General features: G+C 43.2%; 1 protein-coding gene across 7 annotated transcripts; it reads right to left on the bottom strand.

Moving 5' to 3' along the window:
• Nucleotides 1-3,288: 3,288 nt before the first annotated feature.
• Nucleotides 3,289-12,043, bottom strand: zgc:103586. 7 transcript variants are annotated; one of them, XM_060936047.1, is made up of 5 exons: nt 11,864-12,040; nt 4,790-9,839; nt 4,454-4,565; nt 4,212-4,269; nt 3,289-4,110 (listed from the first exon to the last, which is right to left on the bottom strand). In XM_060936047.1, exons 2-5 carry the CDS (start codon nt 4,917-4,919, stop codon nt 3,991-3,993), a joined length of 420 nt encoding a protein of 139 aa, XP_060792030.1. In that variant the 5' UTR covers nt 4,920-9,839; nt 11,864-12,040; the 3' UTR covers nt 3,289-3,990. The 7 variants fall into 7 exon arrangements, 6 of the variants coding, with proteins under 6 accessions (XP_060792030.1, XP_060792685.1, XP_060793357.1 ...); XM_060936702.1 differs by having other exon boundaries at nt 4,790-4,900; XM_060937374.1 differs by having other exon boundaries at nt 4,790-4,894.
• Nucleotides 12,044-19,495: the final 7,452 nt, after the last annotated feature.

Here is a 19,495-nt window from a genome sequence, read left to right as displayed (position 1 = left end):
CGAGGTCAGGCTATATTGTATTATTAGTGAAATAAAACATGACACCATGATTGTATATCTCAATTTATAAAGTGTATAGCACATGAGCAATTATCTTTAAAATAATGTATTTAAACACAATGTATGTAAACAATAAAGTCTGCCCTTATAAAACAGTGTTAACAAACTGTATGTGTGTACATAAGAGCAAAGTATTGTAGGTCCTGCTGTGTCCTGTATTTGCTTAAGCCAGGGAAAAAAAACACTGTTCTTACTTATCTCCTGCTTTCAGCTGCTCTCCCCTTTCTGAAATGCTCAACCATGTTATTTCACCACTACGAACATTGCTTTGTCAGCCGTTTTATTGTCTCCTTTTGTCTTTTCCTTTTTATCTCTTATCTGCTTTTCAGTTCTGCTCATTTCTAGCATTGAGATGAGTGTAGTGTTTTTACTCTCAGTACTACCTCATGGAAACAAAATCTAACTTTGCAGTCTTTTCCTTTTACTTCTTTTTTTCTCTCTCATTAATTCTCTCTCACTCGGTTACCCCCCTTCCCCTCCCCTCTTTCTCTCACAGAGAACAATGTTAAGAGTGTTTTTCCCTGGGTGACAGAACTGAATGTTGTCCCCTCTGTGTTCCAGAGGAGAATTTCAAACAGCCCTGAGGGGCACCAGGAGCACATGGGTCAATCCCACACTTTCCTTCCTCTACACTGAGCACTTTCTTTTCAGTTTCACAAATTAAGGGTGAAAGGTTCTTTGAAAGATGTTCACTCAAATGACTACTGTAAATAGCTTTTTAAATATTTATTTGGTAGAGAACAAATAGCTTATTTAAATTTGAAACAGACACTTTCAAGATTTTAGTGCAGTGGTGTTCCAACACCTATGTTCTGTACCACTTGTTCTCCTTGCACCCTCTTGTGGTACATATTTAACTACATTTGTCTTCTGATTCAGTACCATCAACAGCTAGCTTTTAAGGGTGTTGAATTTTCTAAATTTTCAATTAGATACAGAAGTCCTTCCTGCTGGAACCGATTACCAGTTCACATTAGAAATTCCACCAGTATAAAATCTCATCTCATCTCATTATCTCTAGCCGCTTTATCCTGTTCTACAGGGTCGCAGGCAAGCTGGAGCCTATCCCAGCTGACTACGGGCGAAAGGTGGGGTACACCCTGGACAAGTCGCCAGGTCATCACAGGGCTGACACATAGACACAGACAACCATTCACACTCACATTCACACCTACGGTCAATTTAGAGTCACCAGTTAACCTAACCTGCATGTCTTTGGTCTGTGGGGGAAACCGGAGCACCCGGAGGAAACCCATGCGGACACGGGGAGAACATGCAAACTCCGCACAGAAAGGCCCTCACCGGCCACGGGGCTCGAATCCGGACCTTCTTGCTGTGAGGCGACAGCGCTAACCACTACACCACCGTGCCACCCCCAGTATAAAATCATTTAAGAAATTAACCATACTCTTCTTGCTGGATCAATTAAATGATTCAGTATCATAGCTGCTCTCACTATCATATTCTGTGCATTGGTATACTGTCACTTTTCTTGTTACACTTGTAACACCTTAGTGGGTTTTTTTTGTTTAGCTTTTGTATGTATTTCCTTACTTTTGAGTTTTTATTTTGAATGTCTCACCATAGGAGGGCCACTTGACAAGCTCTTATGGGTTTTATTGGCTCCTCCTGCACATTTCGTTGTTAGTTATTGGTATTTTTCCTCAGTCTTAAAAATAACTATGCGTGTATTATTTGTTTTGTACAACCCCAATTCCAAAAAAAGTTGGGACACTGTGTAAAACATAAATAAATACAGAATATGACAATTTACAAATCATGGAAACCCTATATTTCGTTGAAAATAGTACAAAGACAACATATCAAATGTTGAAACTGAGAAATTTCATTGTTTTTTGAAAAATATATGCTCATTGAGACATTGATGTCAGCAACACATTTCAAAAAAAGTTGGGACAGGAGCAACAAAAGACTGAAAAAGTTGTGTAATGATAAAAAAAAATAATAATTTGGTTAATTGGCAACAGGTCAGTAATATGATTGGGGAAGAACATCCCAGAGAGGCTGAATCTCTCAGAAGTAAAGATGGGGATGGGTTCACCACTCAGTGAAAAACTGCATGGGCAAACAGTGCAACAATTTAATAATAACGTTCCTCAATGTAAAATTGCAAAGAATTTGGGGATCACATCATCTATGGTACATAATATCATGAAAAGATTCAGAGAATCTGGAGAAATCTCTGTAGACAAGAGACAAGGCTGAAAACTGACATTGGATACCTGTGATCTTCAGGCCCTCAGGAGACACTGCATTAAAAACAGACATGTCTGCATTGGAAAATCATTGCATGGGGTTAGGAATGCTTGAGGAAACCATCGTTTGTGAAAACAGTTTATTACTGCATCCACAAATGCAAGTTAAAACCAGATATAAACAATATCCAGAAATACTGTCACGTTCTCTTGACCCGAGCTCTTTTATGATGGACTGAGGTGAATCAATTATCCCAAGGTCTGATGAATCAAAAGTAGAAATTCTTTTTAGAAATCATGGACACCACGTCCTCCAGGCTAAAGAGGAGAGGGACCATCCGGCTTGTTATCAGTGCACAGTTCAAAAGCCAGCATCTGTGATGGTATGAGGGTGCATTAGTGCACATGCCATGGGTAGCTTGTACATCTGGGAAGGCATCATTAGTGCTGAATGATATATACACGTTTCAGAATAATATGCTGCCATCCAGACAAAATGTTTTTCAGTGAAGGCCTTTCTTTCTTTCAGCAAGACAATGCCAAACTGCTTTCTGCACATATTAAAACCGCATGGCTCTATAGTAAAAGAGTCAGGGTGCCTGCAATCCAGACCTGTCTCCCATTTAAAACATTTGGCGCATTATGAAGTGCAAAATACAACAAAGGAGACCCCGAACTGTTGAGCAACTGAAATTGTATATCAGGCAAGAACGGGACAACATTTCTCTTTCAAAACTACAGCAATTGGTCTCCTCAGTTCCCAAACGTTTACAGAGTGTTGTTAAATGTAGAGGTGATGAAACACAGTGGTAAACATGCCCCTGCCCCAACTTTTTTAAAGCGTGTTGCTGACATCAAATTCAAAATGAGCATATATTTTTCAAAAAACAATAAAATTTCTCAGCTTCAACATTTGCTATGTTATCTTTTTACTATTTTCAACGAAATATAGGGTTTCCATGATTTGCAAATTATTGCATTCTGTTTTTCTTTACAGTTTACACAGCATGCCAACTTTTTTGGAATTGGGGTTGTATTATGTATTTTTTTTTCTTTGTGCAAATAAATAAATAAATAAATAAATAAATAAGGATGTTAATTGTTTATTGGTTAATTTATGAATTGATTATTACTAAATAATTATTTTTATAGGTCCAACTTGATGAGAATACCTGAGGTAAATTTTAAGTCTAATTCTGAAATATCAAGTCCTCCTCTATGACACCCCCCCTAAAAAAGACAAGTGTTTGATTTACATCATCACAAAGGTTTTGAGTAAGGACTCTCTTCCCCCAGTCTTGCCCACTCCTGCAGAAAGCTTGATCAAATCCTTTCTGGTTCCAGAGTTATTTTTATATACTTATTTTTGTCTGTACCTGCCCACGATATTTCCTAATGAGCAAGTTTATTCCCCAAAATCTAAATGAATTAGTCATTTAAACCACAGCAGTCTTAACCAGAAAAAAATCATTTCCTGAAGATGAATGAACTGTAGTAATGCGTCATACACAGGCATCACACACTGTCACACAAACAACCTGCTGCATCTAGAACACTCTCTGGCCTTTCTTCATCCTGTGAGGTTCAGATCTGACAGCCCACACCTGCATGGGCGTTCAAAACTACTTGCTCCCGCCACGTTTTAGTGATCCCGGTGTACAGCTCGAATTCAGAGTAGCACAAACAAAACAGACCATCCTAAAAAGCTATCATTTTAATTGCTGTCTTTTGCCAGGTGAGCTGGGCTGAATGCTAAAGGAAGTAGCTCTCTCAGACTTGTCTTCTTATAGGATCCATCAGGCTTGGTCAGGTAAATGTCCCATTCTGTTCCAAACTGACAGGCAGAGAGATGAATAAGTGATATGCTAGATTAGAAGAAAAATCTAATGTTTATTGCAGTAATTCACACATGCATACTCATATGAACAACCTTACCTCCATTAACACCTGCCGACAGGCCCCACAGGGCCCCACAAAACTATCTTCAATATCACTGAGGGAAAGAAAAAGCAAATGTCAACAAACATTTAATAATCTTGCTCACTTGCTCTCCGGTGTCTCACCTGATTATACCAGTCCCTGTGCCCCACTTAAACATGCTTCCCTCAGCATACTTGCCAATATGTAATGCATGACGCTGGTTCAGTGTGTATAGTATTGAAAAGAATGAGTCTTACCATGTGACTGCTATAGCTGTAAAATTTCTGTGACCCTCAGCTACAGCTCTCTGGATGGCGGTTCGTTCTGCACAGACTGTAAGGCCATAAGAAGCATTCTCTACATTGCAGCCTGATATACACACATACACACAATGCATATCAGAGTAGGTTCTGACAGCTGATAAATCATTATTTTGACTTTGGCCTATATAAAACAAATAAATTCCAGTCCTGGAGATCAGTAGTATTGGACACTTCAGTTTTCCCCATTAGCATCAATTCACATCAGTGTATAAAAGTTGATTGTTTCAATCCAGAACTGAAAGTTCCCACTCATAACCCATACATGTATACCTGTGATTATAGCACCTCCTGATGTCAAAATAGCTGCACCAACCGGGAATTGGCTATAGGGGCAATAAGCCATGTCTCGTGCCTGCAAACATTTTGCCACCAGTTCTGCAACTTGATTAGACATGAACATTAAAGAACAATTTCTTAAATAAATACATGAGCACTTTATTAGGACCACTATACTTATACTGGGTACGGCCTCCCTTTGCTCTCAAAACAGCCCTAATTCTTTGTAGCATGGAGATGATTTTGGAAACATTCCTTTGAGATTCTGGTCCATGTTGACATGATAGCATCACACAATTCTTGCAGATTTTTCAGGTGCACCTTCATGCTGTAACTCTCCCGTTCTACCGCATCCCAAAGGTGTTCTCCTGGATTCAGATGCGGTGACTGGGAAGGCCACTGAAGAACACTGAACTCATTGTTATGGTCATGAAACCAAATTGAGACTTTTGCTTTGTGACATGGTGCATTATCGTGCTGGAAGCAGCCATTAGAAGATGGTAAATTGTAGCCATGAAGGGATGCACATGGTCAGCAACAATACCCAAACAGCCTGTGGCTTTCAATTGTTAATTGATTGAAGTTTGGGGTGGCTATTCATCCTTTCTTGCAGCTGAATTACAAAGGATGCAGCTCAACATGGCTGAGTAAAAGGCATACAAAGGCACCATACTACTCATGTCTGACCATGCAACACAGCTCAGCTATTTACACCTATGGGCAATTTAGACTAGCCAATTAACCTAACTGCATGTCTTTGGACTGTGGGAGAGACCAGTGCACCCAGAGGCAAAAACCCATGTAAGCACGAGGAGAATATGCAAACTCCACAGAGAAAGGCCCCTGTCAGCCATTGGGCTTGAACCCAGAACCTTCTTGCTGTGAGGCGACAGTGCTGACCATTACACCACCATATCACCCAAATAATGATTAGTATTAACAGGCCCAAAATATGCCAAGAAATAATTCCTAACACCATTACACCACCTCCACCAGCCTGGACTGTTAACACAAGGCCAGTTGGGTCCATGGTTTCATCAGACCAGGCTAAGTTTTTCTAGTCTTCAACTTTCCACTTTTGGTGAGTCTGTGCCCACTGCAGCCTCCGCTTTCTGTTTTCTAACAGGAATGGAACCCGACGTGCTCTTCTGCTGTTGTAGCCCATTCACCTCAAATTTCAATGTGTTGTGCATCCTGAGATGCTTTCCTGCTCACCACAATTGCAGACTGGTTATCTGAGTTACTGTAGCCCAGGGGTTCTCAATCTTGTCTGCTTTGAGGCCCACCTATTCATACTTGTAATGACTCGGGCCCATTAAAAAGATTCCCAGTTATTTTGGCTCATCTATTCTATTAGAATCTAATAATCTACTGTAAAGTGTATTAATGAGATGCAACATTATTCCCTGTTACAGATGGGAGCCCAGGAATTAAATAAATGCAATAAAAACAAACTGTTTTTAATTGTAGGTATTGTCTTTAAAACTGTATGGAAGTGCCAGAAGCCAACATAAACCCATGCATGCAGGGCGTTCTCAGTCAAAAGGGATTAATGATCCAAAAGTGGAGTCTGGTCCATTAATGCAAGAACTGATTGCCATGTTTGTGTACACCAAACAAGCAACTTATTAAAACCAAGAAGTACACTCAAAAGAAGTGGATATAGAAACCACTCAATGAGATTAGATCCTTACACGCTAACAAAGAAGGATTTTTCCTATGAGTTGGAAAATTATCCATCCATTGAGTTCCCTGACATTTCAAACTACCTGGTGCTGCAGACATCGTTCTACACAGACACACAGATGAAAACCTGGAAGAGCATGCAGGAGTACAACTTTTTATATGTGACTGGGTTAAAGCTCTGGGGATCAGGACACTACAAGATAGACGTCGGTAGACGGATCTAAGTGCAGGAAGAATGTTTATTAGCAGGTGTGATATTTACAAAAACGAAAGCAAAACAGAAAGCAGAATCATAAAGCAGAGTATTTAAACAGCGTTATAAACATGGCTAGAAACAAACGTGACCGTGATAATGATAATACTTCGCAAAGCCTCTGTGAAAACAGCGTCCGTATCCGTATCTGTCTGTATTTGCTGATTGTGCTCAAATCAGTATCAGGTGTTTCCCATAACAACTGGGTCCCAGAAGCAGGCACAAAGCGCTCCGTGAGCACGCGTGGCTGCTCGAGCTGTGCCAGACTCAAGCGTGTGAAGGCACGACAGTCAAGTGTTCACATGCTGTGTGACCACAACTTTTAGCTCACATGTATATCACCATACATTGGCACCAAAATGCCTCATTTTCATCGATAACCCATCGTAAAGCATCGCGAGCTGTAGTGTGACCGTAGCTTAATGAGGCGGATGTAACGTCAAATGCAACCCAGCAATTGTACTCTACTATGAGTAAAAATTAGCTTCAACTTGAAAAATATTTGTGGACACTAGATGGCGCATCACAGCCCACTAATGCCGCTTTTCCACTACAAACGCGGCTGAGTCGGGCTGAGCCGTGCCGTGCTGAGTCGGGCTGAGCGGGGCTGTTGGAGTTGCATTTCGACTACAACCACGCTGAACCGTGCTGGCTGGAAGTGGGTGGACACATTGGGTGGAGTTAGCGAAAGTGGGTGGACGTCACGTGTCGTTAAGCAGCGCAAACAGTGACATCAGTGAGCTTTTAAGCGGTAGTCTCACGACCCGAATAGTAAACAATAAACATGGAGGACATGGAGTCATTAGTGTTGCTGGTCTTGGTGCTGTGGCTTGTTGTCACCGACAACGCCAACAGATGCTGGCAAGAGCGTATAGATGAGGCGAGGCGCATAAGGCTTCAGAAATTCTCGTAATTCGTAATTATTATTCTTCCGGGTTTGCAGTGTTTACAGATCCCAGCGCGCTCGCGGGGCGTGTGTGGGCATGTGAGGACACTCCTCCTCACCAATCAGTGCACAGGGGAGTGTCTGCTCACGCCCCCAGCCTCACTCGGCACGGTTTGGCTCGCTTCAGCCCCACTCCAAAACGGTGCGAGTTTTAGGGGCTAAGCAGGGCTGAAGCGAGCTGAGTCGTGCTGGTTTTTGGTAGTCGAAACGCGAGCCGTGTCAGGCTGAAGTGAGCTGAAGCGAGCTGAAGTGAGCTGAAAAAGGGTAGTGGAAAAGGGCCATAATTGGCTGAGACCCAGTGGTTGAGAAACACTGCTGTAGCCTTTCTGTCAGCTCAAACCAATTTGTCCATTCTCCGTTGCCCTCTCTCATCAACAAGGCTTTTCTGTCCACAGAACTGGATCTATCTGACCTATTGAATGTTTTTACTTTATGGCACTGTTCAAATTCTAGAGTGTGTTGTGTGTGAAAATCCCAAAAGATCAACAGCTATAATACTTAAACCAGCTCATCTGGCACCAACAATGAGGCCACAGTCAAAGTCATTGAGATTATACTGTCTTCCCCACTCTGATGGTTGATGGGAACATTACCCAAAGCTGCTGGCCCACATCTGCAGGATTATGCATTGCACTGCTGCCACATAATTGGCTAATTAAATAATTGCATGAATTAGTAGGTATACAGTTGCTCCTAATAGAGTGCTCAGTGAGTGACTGTTTTATTTTAAAGACAACTGCAAATCAAAACCCACATTTTTTTTTATTTACATATGTCCAAAAACTGTATCCTGTACGCTTGTAAAGAATTCTACTGTCTGTAGGGAATAAGGAGTATAGTACCATTTTGTATACAATTTAATGTTTATTCACATAAATAATGTTAAGCCACATCATCCTACACCAAGATAAACAGAAACAGTTTAGAGTTTCAATTATTCTTGTACCCATGCACAAAATCAAGCAACTGAGTCTTTAGCTATAAGGGCCTTTCACTGATGTCACAGATTTTTATCGCGCAGCGTCCGCCATATTGCCAGGCAAACAAAGAAACATAGTTGTGATTGTTAAGAATGAAAATCGAGATGACTGCAGTCAGTACAATCTCTCTGAAATTATTAAAAATGTATTTTATACCAGCAGATCACATTACATCCAAAAGCTGAAACACGCAAGCATCACAGATCCATATAATTTACCCACAAATGTATTTATTTATCTTGCCCACTGTGGGCTCTCTCTCTCTCTCTCTCTCTCTGTGTGTTTACCGCTTCAAATAGTTTAAATGCAGAGGAGGAATTTTGCTGTGCTTGAGTAAACGTGAGAAATAATGGCTTGTTCTTCTTAATTTCCCCACAAATGTATTTATTCCACTTGAAGTGTTTGGTGAACCAGCTACCGGATTTGGGACACTATGACGTCCTGAACTATTTAGTATTTGGGACTTTCTAGATACACTGGAGATAATAAAGGCTTGCAAAAGCGCAGATGCCTACCAATATTTTGAGGCAGGTTTCATGTCGGAATGTTATAGAAACTTCCTGATAAAGAAAAATACCTTATTATGACAAAGGTAAGCTCAAATGTGGACTTATAACAGCAATAAACAAGCCAGAGCCTAGATGTAGCATATTTTATGGTGGTACATAAACATGCTGCTTGTCTTGCCAAGCATTAGGTCTAATAAAATATATATCTTCCAAAGCCCACATCCAGATATATATTTTAATGTTCATACATTTTCCATTTGGCATTTTTTTGTAGTACAGTAGAACGGCTAAGTATGACACGCTTGTGTATGTACCAGTAGACTGTACTTAGTGCCAGACCATGCAATTGGTTAAAAGTTTTACCATCTAGACCAAAGTTCTATCCATGTTATGCCAATTTATGGACTTGTTGAATATTAACTTGAGTAGCTGAGGCTAGAATTAGATCTATGGAATTTTTATAACTAAATCACCTTGAGCTAAAAAAAAAGTGTTAGGAGAAATAATAGGTGCACAGAGCTTTCATACTAACCTGATATAAAATGTTCTCTACACACAGGAATGTTTTGTTGGCATCCAGTCTTCCTGTTTAACTGAAGCTCGCCATTTTTCTTGTCTTTCTGGGTTCTCCGGGAAGCGGTGAAAAGTTAAACTAGGCTTCTCTCCACATCTGTTATTACACCCAAAAGCACTACAGGTCTCTGGCATTGTATGTAACTTTTACAAGTTTATCTGTAGATGTACTGAATTTGGAGATAATAGTTGAGGGTTATACCTGTTAAAACTGTTAATATTATAGTCAGGCTGTCTGTTGTTGCCCAAATGAGGATGGGTTCCCTTTTGAGTCTGGTTCCTCTCGAGGTTTCTTCCTCATGTCGTCTGAGGGAGTTTTTCCTTGCCACCGTCGCCACAGGCTTGCTCATTGGGGATAGATTAGGGATAAAATTAGCTCATGTTTTAAGTCGTTCAAATTCTGTAAAGCTGCTTTGCGACAATGTTTATTGTTAAAAGCGCTGTACAAATAAACTTGATTTGATTTGATTTGAATTTGGGCTTACAAATCACTCGCATATATTTGTGCCCGCAGTTACGATGATGTCATTGTGAAAGGCCCCTATAGTAAGCCTACTTAATACAAACAATGCCTCCTCCTACTGCACATATTTTGTACTACAAAAGTGCTAACAACATACAAACAGTCCACACTGGAAACACCAAAGTAACATTTATTTGAATCCTATAAAATGGCAGGCTACCGTATTTGGGGCCAAGGTTCACCTCCCAAAGCATCTGTTTATGCTTTTCCTCATTTTTTTTTAAGGATACAGCCCAATGAAACTGAGTTTTAGGACGCACCCCAAGTGCGGCCGACGGTGGCATGGGACGCAGCCCAAGTGCGGCCGACGGTGGCATGGGACGCAGCCCAAGTGCGGCCGACGGTGGCTTGGGACGCAGCCCAAGTGCGGCCGACGGTGGCTTGGGACGCAGCCCAAGTGCGGCCGACGGTGGCTTGGGACGCAGCCCAAGTGCGGCCGACGGTGGCTTGGGACGCAGCCCAAGTGCGGCCGACGGTGGCTTGGGACGCAGCCCAAGTGCGGCCGACGGTGGCATGGGACGCAGCCCAAGTGCGGCCGACGGTGGCATGGGACGCAGCCCAAGTGCGGCCGACGGTGGCATGGGACGCAGCCCAAGTGCGGCCGACGGTGGCATGGGACGCAGCCCAAGTGCGGCCGACGGTGGCTTGGGACGCAGCCCAAGTGCGGCCGACGGTGGCTTGGGACGCAGCCCAAGTGCGGCCGACGGTGGCATGGGACGCAACCCAAGTGCAGCTGACGGTGGCATGGGACGCAACCCAAGTGCAGCTGACGGTGGCATGGGACGCAACCCAAGTGCAGCTGACGGTGGCATGGGACGCAGCCCAAGTGCAGCTGACGGTGGCATGGGACGCAGCCCAAGTGCGGTTGACTGTGGCATGGGACGCAGCCCAAGTGCGGTTGACAGTGGCATGGGACGGTGGCATGGGACACAGCCCAAGTGCAGTTGACGGTGGCATGGGATGGTGGCATGGGACGCAGCCCAAGTGCAGTTGACGGTGGCATGGGACGCAGCCCAAGTGCAGTTGACGGTGGCATGGGACGCAGCCCAAGTGCAGCTGACGGTGGCATGGGACGCAGCCCAAGTGCAGCTGACGGTGGCATGGGACGCAGCCCAAGTGCAGTTGACGGTGGCATGGGACGCAGCCCAAGTGCAGCTGACGGTGGCATGGGACGCAGCCCAAGTGCAGCTGACGGTGGCATGGGACAAAGCCCAAGTGTAGCTGATGGTTTGGGACGCAGCCCAAGTGCAGCTGATGGTTTGGGACGCAGCCCAAGTGCAGCTGATGGTTTGGGACGCAGCCCAAGTGCAGCTGATGGTTTGGGACGCAGCCCAAGTGCAGCTGATGGTTCTGACAGCCGAACAGCTCACATCAGATCTTGTACGGTATGAACGGTACTGTGAAAGCTCACCATAGGAGGAAAAGAAAGAAGCTAAAACTTACACAAGATAAGATTTATCCCACAATATATTTAATTTGGGCAAAACTTCAGCCTGTATTACAGAGACAGCGAACACTGATGATTTACGGATATTCAGGCCCGAGGCACATGCAGGGAATAAACACCCTCTTATTTTTAACAGTAAACTTGTACTCACCGGCCATCGCTTCTAAAAGAGCAGGGACGCGTTATATATGAGAACTTGGAAAAAACCTAAAACCTCTGGCCAGCTTCATAAAGTCAACAGTCGCGTGTTTGTGTGTGTTCGATTCCTACTCGCCATTGGCAGGACACGGATTACGTCATTGTCATCGGCGCCTGTTACGCCAGTGGGCGGGGTCTCGGCTGGGAGAGCTGTGATCATGTATTAGATATAAAACAAAATGGAGGTAGCGGGTGTGTCATATGTATACAAAAGTTAGAAAAGTATTTCTGTATATTTCTTTGGACATATATTACAAAATTAAAATGCTAGCCCAAACATGATATCCATATACATTAATGCTCCGTTTACACGTAGCAGGATATCTTTAAAGACGCATATTTATTTATCGTCGCTGTCAGGTCAAAACCTGCTATGTGACATTTTTCCTTTTTTTTACAGGAGACGTAAAAAACTGAATAAAACTGAAATAAGCTGAGAAGCCAGTAAAAGTTTACTTGTTCTATGGTCAGTTAAATATCCATCAAAGGGTGACCAGATTTCCCGAACCGGGACACTTTGCGCGTGACCGTGATACTCGTGCACGCACACGCGTTTTGATGTAAACATGCGCGGCTCAAACAATGGTTCAGACAGGTGCTTTATCATTCTGTAGAAGCTCACTTTTATCAACATTTCAGAGAATAATCAAGTATTTTCTTATCTACATGTACTTCTATCACAATTCAGTTAAAGTAGGAAAATCAGACAACAGATGTGGTGATAGGGAATAGGCCAATAGCCTAAATTTCAACTGGTTTATTTCACCTTTGTGAAAACGCCAAGAAAATGCATTGCTTGCATATTAACATCAACATTTTATGCAATGAACTTTTTTTTTAAACAATAGGCTATGCATTGTAACAGGAACGAGCGCATGAGCCTAATCGTTGTCACCTCTGAACCTTTACCCAAAATGCCTCTGTTTAATCTTAACCAGTGTCGGCTATTAACTATTTTGAAAACGTGAACCCTGAGTTGACAACAGCATCAAACAAGTCAAGACAATCTGTGATACAGATTAAAGACACATAAAACAGATGAAAGACAACAAAAAATGTTTCAGAAACACAGCCACCCTAAAGAAGATGCCATTTTATTGCATATATTTACATGATGAGTGAATTTGCTCCAGTAGCGCTTTATTGCTTGAGAGCCTGCTGTGAAACTGCGAGCAAGTATTGTCGAAATTGGCTGGGGGTAATGAGCAAGGCTTCGAGATGAGTGAAAATGTTCGCTCAACTGGAGCATTGGTGCCAGGTAGGCACATGGCAAACTGGCAAAGCTGGCTGCTGACATTGCTGTAAGGAATCTCCCTATTGAAGTGCGCGAACATCTCCGCCCAGCGCTCATCTGTTCGGCATTGTCGCGCAGTAGTTGACAGCCGCTAGCGCAAAAAAAAAAGGTTATAACGCGGCCTCTAATGCCGCTTTTCCACTACAAACGCGGCTGAGTTGGGCTGAGCCGTGCCGTGCTGAGTCGAGCTGAGTGGGGCTGTTGGAGTTGCATTTCGACTACAACCGCGCTGAACCGTGCTGGCTGGAAGTGGGTGGACACATTGGGTGGAGTTAGCGAAAGTGGGTGGACGTCACGTGATGTCGTTAAGCAGCGCAAACAGTGACATCAGTGACCTTTTAAGCGGTAGTCTCACAACCCGAATAGTAAAGAATAAACATGGAGGACATGGAGCCGTTAGTGTTGCTGGTCTTGGTTCTGTGGCTTGTTGTCACCGACAACGCCAACAGATACTGGCAAGAGCGTATAGATGAGGCGAGGCGCATAAGGCTTCAGAAATTCTCGTAATTCGTAATTATTCTTCTTCCGGGCTTACGGTGTTTACAGATCCCAGCGTGCTCGCGGGGCGTGTGTGGGCATGTGAGGACACTCCTCCTCACCAATCAGTGCACAGGGGAGTGTCTGCTCACGCCCCCAGCCTCACTCGGCTCGCTTTGGCTCGCTTCAGCCCCACTCCAAAACCGTGCGAGTTTTAGGGGCTAAGCAGGGCTGAAGCGAGCCGAGTCGTGCTGTTCTTTGGTAGTCGAAACGCGAGCCGTGTTGGGCTGAAGTGAGCTGAAGCAAGCTGAAGTGAGCTGAAAAAGGGTAGTGGAAAAGGGCCATATATTGCAAGATTGTACAAATAGATACATTGTAAGGTTGACTGCGCACACACGCACATTGATGCTGAATTGTTAGAAGCTTTATTGACATCTCGTTGGCTATATATGATCGCTGTAACCGGGACATTTCAGCGTCCCGACGGACCTTTGTAGGGACTGGGGACACGCAACTCAAAATCGGGACTGTCCCGGCCAAACCGGGACGTCTGGTCACGCTAATCAAAATAGCTAATTGCAGCATTATATTAGCATAAATTGCAAAAAAAAAAAAATCATCCTTGAAAACACATAAGAGGTTCTGCAAGTCAGATATTTTCACATATAAGGTTTTAGACATGCAAAACCTCCCATGTGCAATCTGAGTGACTATAGTATTGTGTGCAGAATCTGCTGTGTGTGCCACTAGGTGCACATACTTGATATTGCACACAGTTTATTTGGACCCATCACATGAAAGGGATTGAATCTAGTCTCTTCTGGATTATCCATTGGTCCTTCCATTTTCTAATTAGCATAAATGGAGGCACGAGGTCCAAATTGACCAATCAGCATAGAGAACCCAATTTGACCTAAATTGTCACATACAGTAGCAGGTTTTGAACTGACAGCGACGATATGCGGTTGCACCTCTCATTTACTCATAAACAGAGGTTTCAGTCACTGAAAATGGATATCTTTGAAAACTCCATGCAGGGGCGGCACGGTGGTGTAGTGGTTAGCGCTGTCGCCTCACAGCAAGAAGGTCCTGGGTTCGAGCCCCGGGGCCGGCGAGGGCCTTTCTGTGCGGAGTTTGCATGTTCTCCCCGTGTCCGCGTGGGTTTCCTCCGGGTGCTCCGGTTTCCCCCACAGTCCAAAGACATGCAGGTTAGGTTAACTGGTGACTCTAAATTGACCGTAGGTGTGAATGGTTGTCTGTGTCTATGTGTCAGCCCTGTGATGACCTGGCGACTTGTCCAGGGTGTACCCCGCCTTTCGCCCGTAGTCGGCTGGGATAGGCTCCAGCTTGCCTGCAACCCTGTAGAAGGATAAAGCGGCTAGAGATAATGAGATGAGAAGAGAACTCCATGCAAAGTGGAGATTTCTGAAAACTCCGTTTTCATGCCTGCATGTAAATAGTGGAAAACAGAGTTTTAGGTTTTCCCGACGTCACGATATGCGTCACAGACGCAGAATATTTGCGTCAGGCGCTCAATATTTTGGTTTGATGGTCTCATGGATGCAACACGGGTGGTCGTCCTTTTTACATATTTGCAAACACTTCTGCTTTGTTTGCATTTGCAAATAGGACTACACCTGCTGTATGAGGAGCAGAGGAGAAGGACTGCGAGGAGGGTCGCAGTTTTTCAGGCACTTTTCCTCCCACCAAGACGAAGGCTTGCTGCTTACCAACGTCACCGCCGTCATGTCATTTGTATTTTCATGATTCTGATAGGCTAATATGGCTTTATACTTCTCCTTATACTGCCACCTATATGTTTGGCATGCTCATAATAGCGCTTAGCCGCGTATCTATGCGGATCCGTGTGAATGCAGATATTTTGGAGAACTGTCTGGTGTAATCGTGGATATTTTTGAAAACAGAGAGGCAGGGTTATCCGTTTCTATACATACCCGGGTATGTGTAAACTAAGCATTTGTCAAGTCAAGTCAAGTTTATTTCTATAGCGCTTTTAACAATAAACATTGTCGCAAAGCAGCTTTACAGAATTTGAACGATTTAAAACATGAGCTAATTTTATCCCTAATCTATCCCCAATGAGCAAGCCTGTGGCAACGGTGGCAAGGAAAAACTCCCTCAGACGACATGAGGAAGAAACCTTGAGAGGAACCAGACTCAAAAGGGAACCCATCCTCATTTGGGCAACAACAGACAACATGACTATAACAGTTTTAACAAAGTCAGCTTTGTTGATGCTATAAACCCCCCACCGACGGAAACCCGAGTGCAAAACCGTTCATGACAACCGCAGTCCCAAAGTCAGCAAGTCAACTGCAGTCCCCAGCCACAAAAACACCACTGCAAGAGTCCAGAGCGTCCTCCAGGCGCGACCCCCAACTGTCCACATGGGGCCGCCCTCCACAGGAGCGATGCGATGAGACTCCAACCAGACACAGGGCACCAGGATGGATCAGGCAGGTCCAAGGAACAGAAGAGGTCAGCATCTCGATCCCACGATTGACATGTAACTCAGAGGGACAGATTTGGGGAGGGGAGAGAGAGAGAAAACACAGGTTGTTAGGTATGCCCAATGTCACCTGAATAAGTAGGAACAGTATACATATTGCACTGAATACAAGCAGGGACTCCAGCAACTAACTATGACAGCATAACTAAAAGGGGAGAGCCAGAAGGTAACACAGGCATGAGGGAGCCCCGGGACATAAAGCAGCAGCTGCTACACCGTCAACAAACTCGAGTGAGCAAGCGAGTGGGGACTGACAGCATCCATACATCCCAGTTTACCAAAACACTCTGTCTGAGGACCCTCCAGATCTACTCCTTTACCTCATAAACACCATTAACAAAAGGCTTGACTAAACAGATATGTTTTCAGCCGAGACTTAAACACTGAGACTGTGATTCCCGAACACTACTTGGAAGGCTGTTCCATAACTGTGGGGCTTTGTAAGAAAAGGCTCTGCCCCCTGATGTAGCCTTCACTATACGAGGTACCAGCAGATAGCCTGCACCTTTTGATATAAGTAGGCGTGGCGGGTCATAGAGGACCAGAAGTTCACTCAGGTACTGTGGTGCGAGACCATTCAGTACTTTAAAGGTCAATAGTCTCATTCTCATTATCTCTAGCCGCTTTATCCTTCTACAGGGTCGTAGGCAAGCTGGAGCCTATCCCAGCTGACTACGGGCGAAAGGCAGGGTACACCCTGGACAAGTCACCAGGTCATCACAGGGCTGACACATAGACACAGACAACCATTCACACTCACACCTACGGTCAATTTAGAGTCACCAGTTAACCTAACCTGCATGTCTTTGGACTGTGGGGGAAACCGGAGCACCCGGAGGAAACCCACGCGGACAACATGCAAACTCCACACAGAAAGGCCCTCGCCGGCCCCGGGGCTCGAACCCAGGACCTTCTTGCTGTGAGGCGACAGCGCTAACCACTACACCACCATGCCGCCAGGTCAATAGTAGTATTTTATAATCAATACGAAATTTGATTGGGAGCCAATGCAGTGTGGATAAGACAGGGGTGATGTGGTCATATTTTCTAGTTCTAGTAAGGACTCTTGCTGCTGCATTTTGAACTAACTGGAGCTTGTTTATGCACTTATTGGAACATCCAGACAGTTAGGCATTTACAATAATCCAACCTGGAGGTAACGAAAGCATGAACTAGTTTTTCCGCGTCATGTAGTGACATTAAATTTCTTATCTTAGCAATATTTCTGAGATGAAAGAAAGCTATCCGGGTAACGTTATCAATGTGAGTTTTGAATGAAAGACTGGGGTCAATAATCACTCCGAGGTCTTTTACTGCTGCACGTGAAGAAACAGAAAGGCCATCCAGAGTTACTGAGTAATCAGAAAACCTACTTCTAGCTGCATGTGGTCCTAATACAAGTACTTCAGTCTTGTCAGAGTTAAGCAGAAGGAAGTTAATAAGCATCCAGTGTCTAATGTCCTTTACACATTCCTCAATTCTATTAAGCTGTCTCTCATCAGGTTTTGCATTAAAGCACCCTATGGAGATTATGCAACTCTAACACACTGGTACAAAAGAGCAAGGAATCAAAACAAATACATACAAAAAGCACAGGATATTGAACCAAAAGGCAAACAGGTAAAGAGTCCTATGACAGTAGTGTCCCACAGCTGAGGACGTGAAGTTTGGAGGATATATGGAGTAAACCCAGACTGTCCCTAAAAAGAAAAACATTGGCAGGTTGAGGACCACTGAATGAACCACGGATTATAGAAACATTAGTCTGAGGTCATTTAACACTGAACAATTACTTTACCAAGCTTACGAAACCTTTAACATTCTTTCATCAAAAATTGCACAGGGTTTGGACCTGTGAGCCAAGATTCAGTAACCAAGTCTTTTTCCACTGCAAAGTTTAATCCCTATCTTTCATTTCTCTCTCTGTCTCTGACCATTTCCTACCTGTAAGAAACCAGATGATGCTGAAAATGATGATGCATAAAATACATAGAGTACAGATCTGACTCCAGACTCCTTCATACAGCATGTTCTTCCAGTACACCAATATCAAAAAAGTGAGCCCACACCCACCAATAATGATCAGATACATAGGAATGTAGGGCTGAATGGGGCATTCATTGAAATGAATGGCTCCTAAAGAAAAATGACATGGGACAGCCATGTTTATTGTTCACATCAATATAACTCCATGGTGTTAAAAATGAATATTGTGAAATTATAAATGAACAGTCAAGAACTTGTGGATTTGAGAATAAAATAATGTTCGAACTCCTGTTTACCCAATCCCATAGCTGTCATCAGAACCATCCAAGCCATCAGATTCAGCAGCACTAAAAAATAAAACAGCCAACACAAATAATTGTAAATAACACAGCCGAACTGCTCTCAAACCCCCTATGTATTGAATTAGCGTAACTCTTACCAATGAATGATTTATGAACAGCATTTCTTTCTTCCGTTTCCATCTTCAACGATTGTTCACTAAAAGCTAATGTCCAATGTGATTGAAAGAAAATTATTTAAAAAAAAAAGGTAATATTGTGACCAAGAACTTATGTTGTTTTACTGTATAAAACCTGGAGGGTTTTTTTTTCCAGCACTGTTATATCTTGCATAACCACTTGACACCTCTTCCTCCCTGAGTTCAGTGATTGGGAAACCTGACTTTACAGCATACCAGAATATTTCTAACCATTTTCTGCAGCCAGCAGGATACTCTGTATGCACATTATCCCTGTTAAACATTTCTTTTATTATAACAGTTCTTTATGGATGTAAAGAAGTCTTTATTCCTACTTTTTAGTTGCACATAAAACACATTTTCATCAATACCAATATGTTTTGTATACAAAATATCATAGCACATCTTGTCTTTCAAATTACACTTCCATATCTGATATCACAGCCTGGCTGAAATCTGTGTCTTTTGTGCTGTGTAATATTAACAGAGCTGCTGAAAAACTCATTATCAGATAATGAAAAACCATACATGGAAAAATATCAGATGAAAAGCTGTGTGTTTTTGCTTTATAAACTTTGATATAGTTTCATAGCTACGTTCTGCACCACAGTAATGTTCAGTTATGATGCAAGTAAAAAACAGTTAATGAAAAGAGGAACCATATTTTGCTAGATATTCATTACTGATTCATTTTGATTTCTGTAATGTGAACTTTCAGTGACTTGTGAGTCAGGAAATTATAGAAGTTCTTGAGACTGAAGGTGATTACTGATGAAGTTATCTAGCTAATCCTTGTAGTGACCATCATGTTTTTGAAACG

Source organism: Neoarius graeffei, chromosome 1 (genome assembly GCF_027579695.1).
Source record: "Neoarius graeffei isolate fNeoGra1 chromosome 1, fNeoGra1.pri, whole genome shotgun sequence".
NCBI lineage: Eukaryota > Metazoa > Chordata > Actinopteri > Siluriformes > Ariidae > Neoarius > Neoarius graeffei.
This window is presented reverse-complemented; position numbering and strand designations above follow the sequence as displayed.

Excerpts from the sequence above, each read along its gene's own strand:
- zgc:103586 (XM_060935206.1), bottom strand. The coding sequence starts at position 4,919 with ATGTTCATGTCTAATCAAGTTGCAGAACTGGTGGCAAAATGTTTGCAG. Across the intron at positions 4,566-4,789 it reads AGGAGGTGCTATAATCACAG|GCTGCAATGTAGAGAATGCT; the intron begins GTATACATGTAT and ends TGTGTATATCAG. Across the intron at positions 4,111-4,211 it reads GTCGGCAGGTGTTAATGGAG|TTTGGAACAGAATGGGACAT; the intron begins GTAAGGTTGTTC and ends TCTGCCTGTCAG.